Raw genomic sequence first — 16,902 nt, 5'->3', positions numbered from 1 at the left:
TACTGCATATAAATTTTGTTTTGAAAGAGTGATGTCTATTATACTGGAGTGATGGAATTTAGCTAGCCCTATTTAGAGATTGGATAATGGAGCTATGGATCTTTATAATTTGGAAATTGCATTTATTTTAAAGGGAAATTTAACAATTTTTACCATACAACTGGTTGTACCTTGCAACGCACAGTTAGTTAACGCCCTTAATAATAATATATCAATTTTTCCTACTCAGATACAATCATACAAGTAGTTAGTACTCGTATGTGATATGTCTCAAAGTTATTTGACATTGTTAGTCATATTGAAGATTGAGAAACACTACATAAATTCATCCTAATTTGACTTTAGGAATGATTTTTGTGGATATAGATTCATCAAAATTATCCCACGGACCGTACCTATAAAATTATTAATCACTAATTAATTCAAACAATTTAGGCCTTGTTTGGTTGCACCAATTTTATTTAGGCACTCAAAATTTCTAGAAAATACATTATTAGTGTGTTGTTTGGTTAACCAAAAAGTGCAAAATGGAGGAAATAAGAATTTCAATTTCCCACATAATGTGGAAATTCACTAACCCACCTCCCCTTAGGTTATTTAAATTTTCTAGGAATTGTAATTTCCCTAATGCCAACCAAATAAACTAAGCAAATTTTTAGGAATTTCATGAAGGAAGTAATTGTTCATGAATTGTAAATTACCATGGAAAGTTAATTCCCATTGCAACCAAACGAGTAATGTATGTAAGTACTCCGTAACAAGTAACAACCAAAGTACTCTTTAAGTCTTAACAAAAATCAATCACCCTTTGTCAAAATGAGTGGTTTCCCGCCAAGGGATATAAAAGAAAACATGTTCCATTTGCACTTTATTACGAAGGCCATCAGAATCCCGCGGAATTGAAAATTGCCGAGGAAGAAAGCTTCTTCAAAATTGAATTTGCAGAAAATATTGCCATGGACGATGTCGATCGTCTGTTTGAATGCTTCAAATGTGGCGTCACTCCTCCTGGTAATTCTCTCCCTTCTCTCTCTTGACTGCAAATCGTCATTATTTGATCTTCATTTTTTAATTAATCGTAAAATTGGATTATGTTTTACAGCATATTGTTACTATTATGCTGCAATTGATCTTAATTCCACCAAAATTCAGTATTAATTAGTGGATCATACTGCTAATTGCTCTTCTAGGGTTCGGATTTGTTTGGATATTACATTTGTTAGGGTTTGAATTGAACCAGAAGTTTGATTTTGGAATTTCTTGTGTAATTAAGCTAGGTTTAAATCTTGTGAAATTACCTATTTTTTCCAGAATATCAAGGTGAAAACCTAATTTTGTTTATCTTGCCCTTAACACAAGTTTGAGTTTATTTATTTATTTATTTTAATTTTTAATGCCGTTTTGGGTTCTTGTGTTGATATATTGGCCGATTTAGTCATAAATTTCTCAAAGATTTGTTAGCATTTACTAGTTCACTTAATTAATGGCAATCTCAAATTTCTGTGCCAATTTTTAGTAAGCATGTATGTTAATTTATCTTTTTAAACGTGTCTCGTCCTAACTAGCAATTACGAAGGAGTTTAATGATTGATTGTGGGCTCTATTGGTTCCTTCTGAAAGTGTTCAGTCATTTGAAGTTGTTAAGAATGGATCGATAAAATGAGATGCCCAATTTACCATTTTAGTTGGGATATTGGGCATAACATTTCCATACATGTTATTGATAGGTTAAATGTTATGTTTTTTTTAACTGTATATTGGTTTCTAAGTTAGTTCCATCAAAATGACAAATGTTGTGTACAGAATCTGCTATTAGAGAGAGGAAAACAAGTGTGAGTAGACTGAAGCCAGAGAATTCAAGTTTGAAGGGCAACGAGTCACCAAGTTCAGCAAGACAAAACGAGAAGAAAACTGTGGATAAATGTGGGAAATCAGAAAGTGTATGTCACGTGCTCTTAGCAACTCGTTCTTTTTGGTGGGCTTATTACCCCCGTTGCTGAAATTTGATTATGTAACTTTCATGATCATTTCTGTCCGAACATCTTGTTAAATGATGAATCGTTACAAGTGTAAAAATTATCAGATATGCAATTTTCAGTGTCCTCTATCTGTTATATATCTATGTTACTGGCTTGTTTCTTCTGAACTACTGGAAAAGAAAAAAAGTTATAGTGCATCTGTATTTTCTTCATTTCCCTTATCTTCCAACGCTAATATTCATATTGTTTTAGTTATTTGAATTTATGATGCATTGCAGCTTAGTTTTCTGCACTTAATATCTCAGGGTGTGTCAGTGACAAATAAAACAAACAAACTCATTGCCGGTAGGCAGCTTTCTCCGGGTGTGTTCTATGGATCACCACATGGAGTGCCTCCAAAGAGACCATCCAGCCTACTCCGAGTATTGCGTGAAATTCGCCTTGATTTTATTGGAAGACGTAAATCCAACTTAAGGTATGAAGTACAATGTTTTGACTTTTTAACTATTGTTTACATTCATATGAGGTGATGATCACTTTTCAGGTAGTTGTTTACATACACTCTAGTGTATCTGTCTTGTGTCTCTTGCAATCATTGTTAAATGTTTTGTCAGGAAGCAAATATGGGCTACATTTCCGAAGCAGGATGATGCTATAAAATTTGCAAAAGAACAAGCCAATGTTCGCATATTCAGCTACCAAGATCATTTCAGTGGTCAAAGAAGATTCCTTGTTTCTACCTATCAAGAATTTTGGAGAAGGTAAATTATCCTCAACATTTTAGTTGTCTTTTTGCTGGCTTTGTGTCTTGCTTACTGAAAGTTGATCATGCAAGGCTGCAACATTATATAGGTACAAGAATATGGACTCGAAGTCACGTCATCATTATGAGGTGATTCAAGAGGTGAGTGTCTGCTGTTTAATAGTCTATGTTCAGTTGTTTCTTTCATGGTTTTATACTTATGGTTTGAAATAATTTCGAATTATTCAAGATTATTTGTTGAGCTAAACATCTCGCAATTTTTATTTCCGTGCGAAAAAAGATAAAAAAATTCCAAAATTAAACGCTATTATCCACACTTTTTAGGAATTTTTGATGTTTCAGAGCCCGGTGGTGAAAAGTCTTGAGACCCTAGGGGAAACTTTTAGAGTCATATAATGACGTTTGGAACCATATATGAGCATTATATACTATCAAAAATGTCCGTTGTAGGCTTGAGTCTACAAAATCGGTGCAAGTTTCGAACAGGTAAATTAACCGTTTTAAGGCAAATTGGATGGTTCCACCCACCCAATTGGACTCCCGAAGAGTATTAGGAACCATGGTAAACATTTCGGCAAATTTTATATCCGGGCGAAAAAATGTTAAAAAATTCCAAAATTGAAGAATCCACTCTTTTTGAGGAATTTTTGAGGTTATGGGTCCCACGGCGAAAAGACTTGAGATCTTAGGGGATATATCTTAGGGTCATATAATGCTGTTTGGAACCATATATGACCATTAAATGTTGTCATAAATGTTCGTGGTAGGCTTGAGTTCATGAAATCGGTTCAAGTTACGAACGGGTAAGTTGATTGTTTTAAGGCATATTAGATTGTTGAACCCACCCAAATAGACTCGCAGGGTGTATTAGGGTCCATGGTAAGCATCTCGGCAATTTTTATTTCCGGGTCAAAATAAGTGGAAAATTGTCCAAAATTGAAGGCTATAATACACGATTTCGGATCAATTTTTGACATTTTTTCGAAAAATGAACCGAATGTGTTGGATAACTGCTGAGGTCATATAAGGAGGTTTGAAACCATAAGACACCGATAAAGATGTCCATAAAGTATCAAGAATGAGTTTTGACTTTATTTTTAAATTCATGAAGTATAGTGATGTCATGAAATATAGTGATGTCATATATTTATAATGATGTCATATAAGTATATTGTATTGATGTGACTTGACTATAATGATGTCATATATTTATATTGATGTGTTGTGACTTGACTTGACTTGACTATAATGATGTCATATAAGTATATTAAAGTGATGTGACTTGACCATAATGATGTCATGAAAGTATATATGAAGTGATATGACTTGACTATAATGATGTCACATTATGGAAATAAATTTTTAATGATGTGATGTCATAAGATGACATAACTTGACAATAATGATGTCATAAAAGTATAATATGCTACATAAGTGATGTAATATGGGTAAAATAGTGATGTGATGTGATGTAACCATAATGTGATTTGACAATAGTGATGGAAATGAACACATTACAAACATGATTAGTGACTATTCATTGTTATTATTCACATGTGTATTGGTTGATAAGAATAATGACTATTCATTGTTATTATTCACATGTGTGTTGATTTGTAATGTAAGTATTATATCTTATCTCATGTAAACAATCACTAACAACCCAAATTGTTCCCCAATCACTCTGTTTTGGGGTCAATCACCATATTCTCGGTCCCGGTCCCAAACCTTGAAAAAAGCACAATAAGGGAAATATGGGATGTAAAAGGTGTTAAAAACCCTTCCCCCTCTTATTCCCAACCTTTTCCTCATCTTTGGGTTGTTTCAGCAAATTTCAAAGTAAATATTTTTTTCAAGAAAGTGGGAAGATGGATTTCAAATTTTAAATTTCAACAGGATCCTAAAAAATGTAATACTATCTTAGGACGGATGAGGAATAGAGTGTGGAAAGTACGAAACTATTACAAAGGTTATTATTCAAAATCATATTAAATCTTGTAATGATGAGTTGGATATTGGAACAAAGCAACAACCTCCCAAAGGGTGAGGCATATGAAGAGGAATATAACTTGAAATTGTATATCCTTATTCAAACTTGTTACTTCTTGTGTAAATGAGACAAAATCTAATCTTGTTGGTTTATTTCCTATTTCCAGGGCTTTCCTTGTCATCTATACTTTGATCTAGAGTTCAATAGATTGGAGAATACAGATAGAGATGGTAATCAAATGGTTGATCTTCTTTTGCTGGTCATATTTGAGGCATTATATGAGAAATATCATATACAAGGAGAAGAAAGTTGGGTTGTAGAACTCGATTCCTCCACTGAAGGTAGGGCTTTGATTTAGGTGAGTGATTTGAATATTTGAATACATGGACTTTATTCATAACCGATTTTTCTAAAGTTTAATCTTTGACCATTTTACCTTTTCATTACTTGCTGCTAAGAGAGTATATTATCATATTTGTTGTTTATTTATATCTCCCATTTCCAAAAGTCTTCAAAAACAGCAGAGTGTGGTCTGTTCAATCTGATGCATAATTGGTTCATGTAGTGATGCAGTTTGATTTATGATTTTTTTTATAAATCTGGGCTTAAAAGTCTTATCTTTAGGTTTATTGGTTACATATGGCAGCTAAATTCTCTCGCCATTTGGTGCTACGTATTCCGAAGGCTGCGTTCAAGGATAATTCTCATGCTGGTGCTTTTGTTTCCGAGGTATGGCTAGTTGGTACATGATGGATATTTCTGTGATAACTCCTATTTAAACATTATATAGAAAGGGACAAAATATACGCGAAAGCAATAGGAATATGTCAAAGCAGTTGAACAGTGTAATCCATCTTACATCTATTTGTTACTATTTACTTAAAGATTTAATTGTGTGAAACTTCTAATAACTTTTGTTCAATTGAAATATCTGCACACTGCAAGGGGTCAGCCTAGGCCTTTAATCACATATGCTCGAAGGAAGCCCAAGAAGAAGATTCCAGCAACTGGAGGAAGAGTGGGAAATTCTGTTAGGAAGTTTGTTATGAGGTTTCAGGGTACTTTAGTAATTATGAGAATAAGTTTGTTATTCTTAGCTGTAAGAAGAGCTAGATGCTGAGTATTTGATTATATATAGGAGTTTTTGTAATAGAGGAGGTGTGCAAAAAATATTCTGATTGAGTTAGTTTGTTGGAGAGATTCCTTCCTCTCAAAAGAAGGAGAGCTGTATTGGTTAATTTTCCCTGAATTATCAATACAACATACCTATTTCTGTTTCTATTGTTTTCTGTGTGCTTGGTGTGTGCTCTGTTCTGATCCAGGTCCTAGCAATTTGGTATCAGAGCAACCACGATCTCACCTGTGCAACAATGGCTCGTTTAACCCATGCTCAACGTTTGGATTTGCTGGAGCAGGAAATCGCTGGAGTTCCTACCCGTGTTGCGCAGGAGATCACCTCAGCATTGGCGGCATTCAAGGCTGATATCACCGCTCAGCTTGCTGCGGGCCAGGAGAAGAATCGCTCTGAGCCTCGATCGTCTGCAGTAAATGGGTCACCATTTCAGTGGGACAACCCATTTGCTGGTGCGCCACCACAATTGGCGGTTGCAGAGGGTGGCGATCAAGGGGGACAATCGAACTGGAGGTTGCGCAAGCTTGATTTGCCCCTGTTTGATGGCACAAATCCTGATGGTTGGATTCTCCGGGTTGAGAGATTCTTCCATTTCTATCGACTCACCGCAGAGGACCAGTTGGAGGCGGCGGTGGTCGCGCTTGAAGGTGACGCGCTGCTTTGGTATCAATGGGAACACCGCAGACATCCGTTGCTCACGTGGGATGCGCTGAAGAAGCTGATACTCCGGCGATTCAGGACCACCGCGACGGGTACACTGCATGAACAGTGGCTAGCCCACCACTAGACAGGCACGGTGGCTGATTATCGGCGCCGTTTCATCGAATTGCTCGCTCCGATTGAAGGTGTGCCCGAGGAAATTGCGAAAGGGCAGTACATTAATGGGTTGAAGGAAGATATCCGGGTCGAGGTCCGGATCCTGGATCCAGTAACATTGGATCAGGCCATGGAGCTTTCAATGCGGGTTGATGAAAAGCTCAAGCTCGGCCAAGGCCCAAAACAAACAATAGCCTACCCACGTGGAGAACTCCTTACCTGACTTCGCGACCCAACCCAGCTACTCACACCCAAATTAATTCCACCCCAAACACAAACCCGTACCTAAACACTACCCACTAGCCAAATTCAACCCGAACCACCTATAACAACCACAAAAACTCCGGTGAGATAAGGAGGTTGTCGGAGAAGGAAGTCCAGCAGAAACGGGAACAAGGGTTATGTTTCCGATGCGATGAGAAGTGGAATATCAATCATCGTTGTCGCCCCCGGGAGTTGAGCGTTTTGCTCACCTTTGAGGGTGACGAAGAGGAGGACGGCGACGAAAGTGAGTTTTCAGCGGTTGAGATCGCTGACACCACACCACCTCCACCTATACCCCAGCCACTTGAACCTAACTTAAACACACACCCACCCTCAAACCCGGGAGTCTCTTTGAGCTCGGTTATGAGTCTGACGAACCCGAAAATCATGCGCATGCTGGGCACCATCAATGGGGGCAAGGTGATAGTGATGGTGGACCCAGGAGCTACACATAATTTCCTCTCCGCTGCCGCAGCTCTCCAATTACAGGTTCCGATCACTAATTCGAAGAATTTCGGGGTTACTCTGTGAACAGGGGAAGCAGTACAAGGGGAAGGGGAGAGCAAAGGTGTTCTGCTAGACCTTCAAGGGATCACAATTGTTAAGGATTTTTTAATCCTTCCTCTGGAAATGGCTGGAGAAATTGGGAACCATCGCTTCCAATTGGAAGACTCGGACCTTGAAATTCCAGGTTGGAGGGGAAATGGTGACATTGAAGGGAGACCCACAGTTGGAGAGGACTTGTGTCTCTCTCAAAGCTATGGTGAGGACTTTACAGAGAGAGGGTCACGATTTTTTGCTAGAATTTAACCAGCTGGAAGGACAGGGGGGAGAAGAACACCAAATTCCTGCTGCACTTAGGCCTCTTACTGATCAGTTTCAGCAAGTATTCCAGAAGGCCTACCTCTCTCTAGGACCATTGAACATTCCATCACCTTGAACAATGGGACTAACCCGATCAGTGTACGACCTTATAGATACCCCAGAACCAGAAGGATGAAATTGAGAGGCTGGTGCAGGACATGCTTAAGGCTGGAATAATCCAACCCTCTTCCAGTGCGTTTTCTAGCCCTGTACTTCTCGTCAAAAAGAAGGACGGTTCATGGCGTTTCTGTGGATTATAGGGCACTCAATAAGGAAACAATCCCTGACAAATTTCCGATACCAGTGATCGATGAATTACTTGATGAACTCTATGGTGCTACGGTGTTCACGAAGTTAGACCTCAAGTCGGGGTACCATCAGATTCGAGTTAAGAAAGAAGATGTGCCTAAAACAGCGTTTCGAACTCACGAGGGTCATTACAAATTTCTCGTAATGCCTTTCGGGCTCACAAACGCCCCGACTACTTTTCAGTCCTTAATGAACGAGGTGTTCAGGCCTTTTCTCAGGAAGTTCGTTTTGGTTTTTTTTGATGATATACTCATCTATAGTCAGTCTATGGATGATCACTACCACCATTTGCAACAAGTGTTGCAAACTTTGGCTTCGCACTCCCTCTATGCCAATTTGAAGAAGTGTGACTTTGGGAAGGAAAAGGTAGCCTACCTCGGCCATGTTATTTCAGCCTCGGGTGTAGAGGTTGATGCCTCAAAAATTCATGCCATGGTTAATTGGCCAGTGCCTATGAGTCTCAAGGACTTACGGGGGTTCTTAGGCCTCACGGGTTATTATAGAAAATTTATACAAGGTTATGCTGAAATTGCCAGGCCTTTGACCGAACAGTTACGTAAGGACAGTTGGGGGTGGACTGCCGAGGCTACTCAAGCATTTGAAGCATTAAAAGTGGCGATGACCAGAGCACCGATCTTGGCTATGCCAAATTTCTCCCTGCCCTTTATCATCGAATCTGATGCATCAGGGTTCGGGTTAGGGGCAGTATTGTTGCAGGGAATTCACCCCATTGCTTATTTCAGCAAAGTTTTGGGAATTAGAGCTCAAGCGAAGCCAATTTATGAGAAGGAGTTGATGGCTATCGTGTTTGCTATAGAGAAGTGGAGGCATTATTTATTGGGAAGGCAATTCATTGTACGCACGGATCAAAAGAGCTTGAGGTTTTTATTGGAACAACGGGAGGTTGGTCATGCTTACCAAAAATGGGTGAGCAAGTTGCTTGGGTACACCTTTGAGATACACTATAAGCCCGGTCCCACCAACAAGGTGGCCGATGGCTTGTCAAGGCAACAAAGCCCTGAGATAGAGTGTGCAGCCCTGGTGACATCTTGTGGAGTAAGCTGGGAATATGTCAAAGCCTTCATTGACAAGGACATGGGCTTACAGAAACTGATTGCTCAATTGAGTAAGGGGGAGTTAGCTCCGAAATGGTTCTCTCTTGACAACGGAGTGCTGAAATATAAGGGCAGAATTGTAGTACCTAGCTAGTCAGACCTCACTGCTCGTTTGCTCAAGGAGTACCATGACTCACCTGTGGGTGGGCATGCTGGTGATTTGAAAACATATCAGCGTCTTGCGGCAGAATGGTACTGGTTGGGTATGAGGCACGATGTGGCAAGCTATGTCAAACAATGCCATGTCTGTCAGCAGAACAAGGTTTCCACCCTCTCACCCTTAGGTTTGTTTCAACCTTTACCTATCCCCGACAAGGTTTGGGAGGACATTTCCATGGATTTTGTGGAGGGATTGCCTAAGTCGGGGGGATGGGACTCAATTTTGGTGGTGGTGGATCGTCTCACAAAATATGGGCATTTCATACCATTGAAGCATCCATTTACTGCTCAAGGGGTAGCTCTTTGTTTTTTGAAAGAAGTAGTACGACTTATGGAATTCCTTCATCGATTGTCTCAGATCGAGACAAGGTATTTCTCAGCATTCTGGTCTGAGTTGTTCAAACTTCAAGGCACTCAGTTGAGGAGAAGTACAACTTATCACCCCGAGTCAGATGGTCAGACACAGGTCCTTAATAAAGGTGTGGAATCATATCTTCGATGCTTTGTGAACGGGAAGCCTAAGAGTTGGGCAGCCTGGTTGCCATGGGCTGAGTATTGGTACAACACCGCATTCCACACAGCCACACATTGTACCCCCTTTAAGGCTTTATATGGCAGGGACCCTCCCCATTTGGTGCGTTTCACTCCTGGCAGCACTTGTGTCTCTTCTATTGAAGATCAGTTGCTGGAAAGGGATGCTATTCTGGATGAATTGAAGTATCATTTGGTTCAGGCACAGTGTTACATGAAACAATATGAAGATAAGAGTAGAAGAGATGGTGAATTTCAAGTGGGGGATTTGGTGTATCTGAAACTACAACCATATAGGCAGCAGTCCTTGGCAAAGAGGAAGAATGAGAAGCTTTCCCCGAGGTACTATGGGCCTTACCCTGTTCTGCAAAGGGTTGGACAGGTAGCTTACAGGCTGCAGTTGCCTGATTCTGCAAGAATCCATCCTGTTTTTCACATTTCACAACTCAAAAAGGCCATAGGAATAGGACACCTACCCACCCAGCTTCCCTCTCAGCTTAATTCTGACTTAGTCCTTGATGTTGAACCTGAAGCAGTGTTGGGGGTGAGGTCTTCTCAGCAGGCTGTTGAAGTTTTAATCAAATGGAAAGGGTTGCAAGAGTTTGAGGCTACTTGGGAGCAATTCTCTGAGATAGATGACAGGTTTCCCTCTTTCCACCTTGAGGACAAGGTGCATGTTTGGGAAGGGGGTATTGCAAGGGGTCAGCCTAGGCCTTTAATCACATATGCTCGAAGGAAGCCCAAGAAGAAGATTCCAGCAACTTGAGGAAGAGTGGGAAATTCTGTTAGGAAGTTTGTTATGAGGTTTCAGGGTACTTTAGTAATTATGAGAATAAGTTTGTTATTCTTAGCTGTAAGAAGAGGCTAGATGCTGAGTATTTGATTATATATAGGAGTTTTTGTAATAGAGGAGGTATGCAAAAAATATTCTGATTGAGTTAGTTTGTTGGAGAGATTCCTTCCTCTCAAAAGAAGGAGGAGCTGTATTGGTTAATTTTCCCTGAATTATCAATACAACATACCCATTTCTGTTTCTATTGTTTTCTGTGTGCTTGGTGTGTGCTCTGTTCTGATCCAGGTCCTAGCACACACCATGTTCTCTCTTGTATTGTGTATCTCCCTAAACATCATCCACCCTTTTCTGTCAATATCAGTTGTTCTCAAGAATTCATAAAGCAAAGGAAAAGGATGGGAGATTTCATCAACTCTTTATTTCGAAAGAATCTAGCTCTGCAGCACCTTCAATGCAACTGTTTGTGGATAATGCTGTATATTCAAGAAATCGTTGTTTCCGCTTAGCTCTATCATCAAAAGCTGGGAAGACTTCTGTGCTTCTGCCTACTGGACGATTCAAGTGTAAGGGCATGGTATGAGACCTTTCTGTATCTTTGTCCTCATTGGAAGTTTTTTTGTTTAGCCTAAGCAATTACTGCTATTTACATTTATTGATGAGCTGGAAAAATTTATCCATGTTGCTTATGTGCCCATTCATATATTCATTCTTATTAGTTGTTTTATTCTGAGGAGGCTTTTTTCTAATTTTATCTAAACATGATGTGTTTGGTTTACAGTGTGAAGAAGACGTTTTCATGGCATCTTTGATCTGCAATATAGATGATGATTGTGAAAAGCTTTTAGTGTGCAAAATGGAGTTGGACTGTATCAAAACTCTGCAGTTTGATACCGAGGTAATATTTAGCTTAGTTTTAATAGTTTACTCTTCTTTACCAACCATATTGATAACCCCCCCCCCCCCCCCCCCCCCCTCCTCAAAATGCCATTATTTATTTTAGATATATATATCTTTGTTGGACTGTTTATTTTTTTTCGATCTTGAGGATTCTTTCATAGCCTTAAAATCATGAGCTCATGACATCATGTTGCTCTATGTCATTCTAACTTTCGTTGTTTGATTTTTTTATACTTCAAATATTTATTTTCTTCTTTGATTGAGAAATAATATATTGCTTGATTTATGCAGGTTAATATTACTAGTAGGAGACCTTTGAGTGAGCTTCAAGAATTCACATCTAATGCTTGTAGAAATGATGTCTCGAGAACTTACCTAATGGGAGCTTCTCCATTTCCTGCCCTGGATGCATTCATAGAATCTATTGCTTCTTTTGGAGCAGTGACTGGTATGTATAATATTTAGGAGCTGTTTTTTCAGGATAGACTAGGTGAAGTGATCTCTACAAGGTTGTAACCTGTAATTGTCTGGTTTTGTCAGTAAGTTTTTTTCTTCACAGAAATTTGTTCAATAGTTGTAATCCTGGGGAACTGCAAATAGTATCTTTCTACTAGTATCTTCCAAATTTATTCACTCTGACTGAACAGAATGTTTACTTCCTCCGTTAATGGTTATTTGCAACAAAGGGGTATTATTTGTGAGACATAAAATATTCCTTTGTTGCAAATAACCATTAACGGAGGAAGTATATTAAAAGAGAAAAGACAGCTAAAGAAAACATTATGTTTAGGTACCTCTGTTTTTTTTAAAAAAAAAAAAAAGAAAAGGTAGCTCTTGATGCATATTGATGGGAGCATCTTATTTCTTTGGTGTACAAGTCTTCCTGAAAACAGTTGACACCATAAGGTTAAGCCTAATCAGTTCCACTTGCAGCCTCTTCAGCCTTTTCTTTTTGCATTGTAATGGTTTCATAGATTTTTAAAGGTTTCCTTCATCATTTTACTGGTTTATTGATTAGAATTTTGATTGTTGATTGTGATGACCCCAAATTCCAGGAAAGATCCGAAGCTGGTATTGGTTTTCTGAGTACGGTTTGTTGGTCTACAGTATGTCAAAGAGCAGATACTGTGGACGGATTGGTCGAGAACACAAAAGCAATCATGGTATGTTAGCATTGTCCTATCTCACTTTTTACCCTCAAAAATATAATTCACAAATCCTGCTTATTATCCAAGTCCACATAATGTACTAATTTATTTGTCCTCTAGTTATGTATGTGGCAGACCTACAGTGGGCTCTTTACTATCAGAAATGTTATGATCCTGACTGCCAAGGTTTGTCCCATTGCATTTGAGAACTTATGAGTTAATCCCTGCAGTTGCAGTCACTTCTTGCTAACTTTCTGTTTGGACCAGGCTATCGATCTCCCTCCCGTCCCATTCCACTTGATTTAATCCCTGAAATTCCCAGTTTAGAAAACACAGGAGTTATTGATGGCTCTGATAATAATAAGGAACACATATTTCTTGGTGGTCATGAAAGCGTGATAGACGGAGATAATGATGAGAGTTGGTGGCTTGAAGCAGTGAAAGCTGCTGACAATGTTGAAACTATGGGAGATTTGTTTATCAGTACCACGGTTAGTTTATCTGTGCCTTCGTAACATTTGGTCGCTACTGCAAACTATCTTTCTCTGGTTGGTTCAAAATCTCTCCTCTTTGTGTTGAAGGATAATGATAATGAAGATGACGACTGGTGGATGGAAGTTGAGAGGACTGCATTTCAGGCTGAATTAAATTGCGCAATGTTAAAGCAATGATAATCTGTTGCATTTCTAGATATTACCAGGCCTTGTCCTCTTGCAAAGATTAAGTGCCCAATGCTCACCGTTGATGTGTGTTCCTCAGAAACAAGGTAATTCTTACTCCTTTGGCCCTAAATTCATTTTCAATCTCAGGATTGTCATGAAGTCTACGAATTAATAGTCAGAAGTAGAACAAAATAGTTCGAGATAGAGAACAAAAGATCATTGGGATGGAGAGAGAAATGGGAAAATCAGGTAACTGGAATTGTGAAGAAAAATATATAAACCCCAAGATATAATGGGTGAAGACAAATTTGGGATGGATGGACAAAGGAGCTGCAGAGTCAAAATGTCCTCTTGTAATTGAAGTTGAAGCTTTTGCAGATTGTAGATGTCCCTTATCCCTGTATATTTAGCATGTAGGAGACCTTAAGTAACAGAACATTAGTCTAATAGTATATCCTCTGGTATGCGATGTATTGCAGTAAGTTTTCCCTGATCTGTAACCAAACGCTGTGATTTACTCCTGTTTGATGTATATTATGAAATAAATTGTTGAAAGATTATTTCAAGTTCAAGAAGATTGTGCATTTTGCATGCAATAGATTTTCAAGTACAAAAAACCACAAATAGTTTCATATATTTCATACTGAATCAACCTTTATTCTTCCATTATATTTACAAGGTTTTGTATTTGATACATGACATTCATACTGCTAGTCTCAACTAACTGCATAAAATCAGGTACATTATTTTTCCCTAAGATTCATTAGTACAATATAGCATCATCATAAACCAATTATTGCTGAGCAATCTGATCTGATTTGACAGTTTCATAAACCAGTTGAGCAGTCAGAACATCAACCACACCAGAACCAACAGATTTAAACACAGTAATCTCCTTGTCATTTTTTCTCCCAAGCTTATCACCTTTAATCAATTCCACCAAAGTCCCACAAATATCATCCCTAGTTATCACCTCTCTCTCAAAAGCACCCACCAATTCCCCAGCTTCCTCTAATGCAACCTCATTGTCAACAAACACTCTCCCCCTCCTTATTGCCTCGTCGTCACACTCCTTCATTGTTGGCTTAAACGACCCAACAAGATCAAGATGAGCTCCTTCCTTCAACTCCAATCCCCTCACCAACTCTCTCTCTGAATTCGTGGCGCAACTCACAATATCACCCAACCCAACCACCTCCTCCAAGCACCCATTACTCTCAAAACTCACCCCTTCAAACCCTTTCTCCCCCCTCAACCTATCCGCCAATGCGGCCGCCTTCTCGGGCGTTCGATTCCAAATGATCACCCTCTTGATGCTAGGCCTAACACCCAAATGGGCAGTGATCAAATGGGGTGACAAATTACCAGAACCAACCATAACAAGAACATGGGCATCATTTCTTGACAAATAAGAAGATGCTAAGGCTGAAATTGAGGAAGTTCTGAAAAGGGTTAGCTCAGTGGCATCAAATAGAGCTAGGGTTTGGCCAGTGATGGAGCTGAAAAGGGTATAGCAAGCATGAATTCCGGGTAAATTGAGGGAAGAGTTTTGAGGGTGGGAAGTTACAAGTTTGACCCCAATGTAAGGGAGAGAAGAAGAGGTTGAGAAAGAGGGCATGAGGAGAAGAGTGGAATTTGGGGATGTAGAGAGAGAATGGCGAGGTGGGGTAGAGAGAGAAAGAGAGGCGTTTGGGAGGGTGGTTTGGAAGTGGCTCACTAAGGTTTTGTGGGTCAGGATTGATCGGAGAGTGGTGGTTGGGATGAATATTGGGGCGGTTACGGCGGCAGCAGCGGCGGCGGCAGGTGTTGCCATGGCGTAGAGACTACAGACAGGAGAGGGAGGAATAAATTGTTGATTTTAAATGTGTGTAGGCATATGGGGTAAGGGGTAAGGGGTTAGCGGAGTATTATAAGGTTCCCAAGGACAAGGAGAAAGGGAGAATGAGAATATTGCATTTGAAACTTCAGAGAAATTGGTTTAAAGGAAGTTAGAAATTTCACAAATTTCAGTGAGAAGCTTTGGAAATTATTGAGTACTTTCATTCACTGGTGTCAAAGCCTAAGTTTGATGATTCCAAATTCTTGAGCACTTGCAGGTTATAAAAATTTACATTATAAACATGTTCGGCAAAATTAGTTGTTGTAGTAGTTGTTAGTTTTATAGACATAAGTGTTATTGTTGACTATGAGGGTAGTAATAATGGATTTTAGAGGTACGATATGAGTAATTTTTAGTATAATAGTGTATGATATGAGTGTTTAACACAAAATCATATCGAAATAACATGACATATGAAATTATATTTTTAGAGCTAAATTGATAGCTTTTGTTAACATCCATCAAGCTTAATCTTAAAGTTAATTGAGTGAAACACCATTTTGAAAGCTCAAAGTTACCCTGAAATAGTGAAATGTAATATCCTACTTGCCATGTGATTTCAAGTACTACCTCCGTTTATTATTATGTGCAACTTTTGCTATTTTTGTCCGCTTGCTATTATGTGCAACTAAGAAATTTCTTTCCTCTTTTAGTAAAAAAAACCTAGTCAAATGTCAATTCTACCCTCATTTAAAAAATTAAAACACAACTTAATACCTATAATCAAATTTAATTAATCACTAATTTTCACCCAATTTTTACCTTAACAACCCAATCTAATTCATCAACTCTTCATCTTCAATTCAAGAAACCCATCTTCATCTTCATCTTCCCCCATATTTTCTCTCTCCTCTTTCAATCTCATTAACCCTTGAATTTTTATAGATCTTCTTTCTCTCTCTTCAACTTCAAGAATTGTGTAAGATTTCTGGGATTTTAGGGTGGTTTTTGTCAGATTTCGTCGGGTTTTCGCAGTGGAATTTCATCGGCATTTCATGAGCATGGTGGTTTCGTGGGGTTGGCAGCGGTGATGGTGAAGTGGGGGTTCATCTTCATGGGTTTCCTGGATTTTGTGGGTTTTGTTTTTCGAGGGGTGGGATTTCGTCGAGGTGGTGCTGGTGGGTTTCGTACTTTCGTGGGGTTGGTAGTGGTGGTGGTTTCGTGGTGGTTGGTAGTGGTGGTGGTGTCGTGGGGTTAGTAGTGGTGGTGGTTTCGTGGGGGCAGTAGAATCGGTGGTGAAGCCGTTGGTGAAGGCGGCAGCGGTGTTGGTGAAGGCGGCGGCGGTGAAGGCGGAGGTGGTGTTGGGTGGTCGCGGTGGTGACAGTGGGTGGTTGATTAAATATCCCTACATTCTCTCTCCAACTTAATTACATACCCCTAAAATACATTAATCACTATTATCAAATTTTGCATTGGTATGTGTGTCAAGCCTCAAAGTTGCACTTAATAATAAACAGAGGTAGGACTTTAGATGCTCACTTTGTTCCTAATTTTCCATCCCAATGAGTTGAGGATATTTTTCAAACCATGAGACAAAGATGTTGGCATATTTTTCAAATCTGAACAATTTATTTATATCAAATAAACTTCTATTTAATCTG

General features: G+C 39.1%; 2 protein-coding genes across 2 annotated transcripts; one reads left to right on the top strand and one right to left on the bottom strand.

The window, feature by feature from the left end:
• Positions 1 to 889: 889 nt before the first annotated feature.
• On the top strand, positions 890 to 13,922 carry LOC145609005 (uncharacterized). Its single transcript, XM_081664583.1, has 14 exons — positions 890 to 1,011; positions 1,804 to 1,940; positions 2,285 to 2,454; positions 2,594 to 2,740; positions 2,832 to 2,883; positions 4,899 to 5,073; positions 5,379 to 5,461; positions 11,077 to 11,289; positions 11,494 to 11,610; positions 11,904 to 12,060; positions 12,668 to 12,775; positions 12,881 to 12,946; positions 13,028 to 13,263; positions 13,342 to 13,922. The coding sequence occupies exons 1-14, from the start codon at positions 957 to 959 to the stop codon at positions 13,429 to 13,431; spliced, it is 1,806 nt and encodes a 601-aa protein (XP_081520709.1). The 5' UTR covers positions 890 to 956; the 3' UTR covers positions 13,432 to 13,922.
• Positions 13,923 to 14,030: 108 nt separating this feature from the next.
• Positions 14,031 to 15,362, bottom strand: LOC145608810 (protein SAR DEFICIENT 4-like). The gene has a single exon (XM_081664405.1). It carries the CDS (start codon positions 15,233 to 15,235, stop codon positions 14,216 to 14,218), a length of 1,020 nt encoding a protein of 339 aa, XP_081520531.1. The 5' UTR covers positions 15,236 to 15,362; the 3' UTR covers positions 14,031 to 14,215.
• Between the last annotated feature and the right edge of the window lie 1,540 nt (positions 15,363 to 16,902).

This window comes from Chenopodium album, chromosome 23, assembly GCF_948465745.1.
Source record: "Chenopodium album chromosome 23, dcCheAlbu1.1, whole genome shotgun sequence".
In the NCBI taxonomy this organism is placed as follows: Eukaryota; Viridiplantae; Streptophyta; class Magnoliopsida; order Caryophyllales; family Amaranthaceae; genus Chenopodium; species Chenopodium album.
The sequence above is the reverse complement of the archived record's forward strand: the minus strand, read 5'-3'. Positions and strand labels throughout refer to the sequence as shown.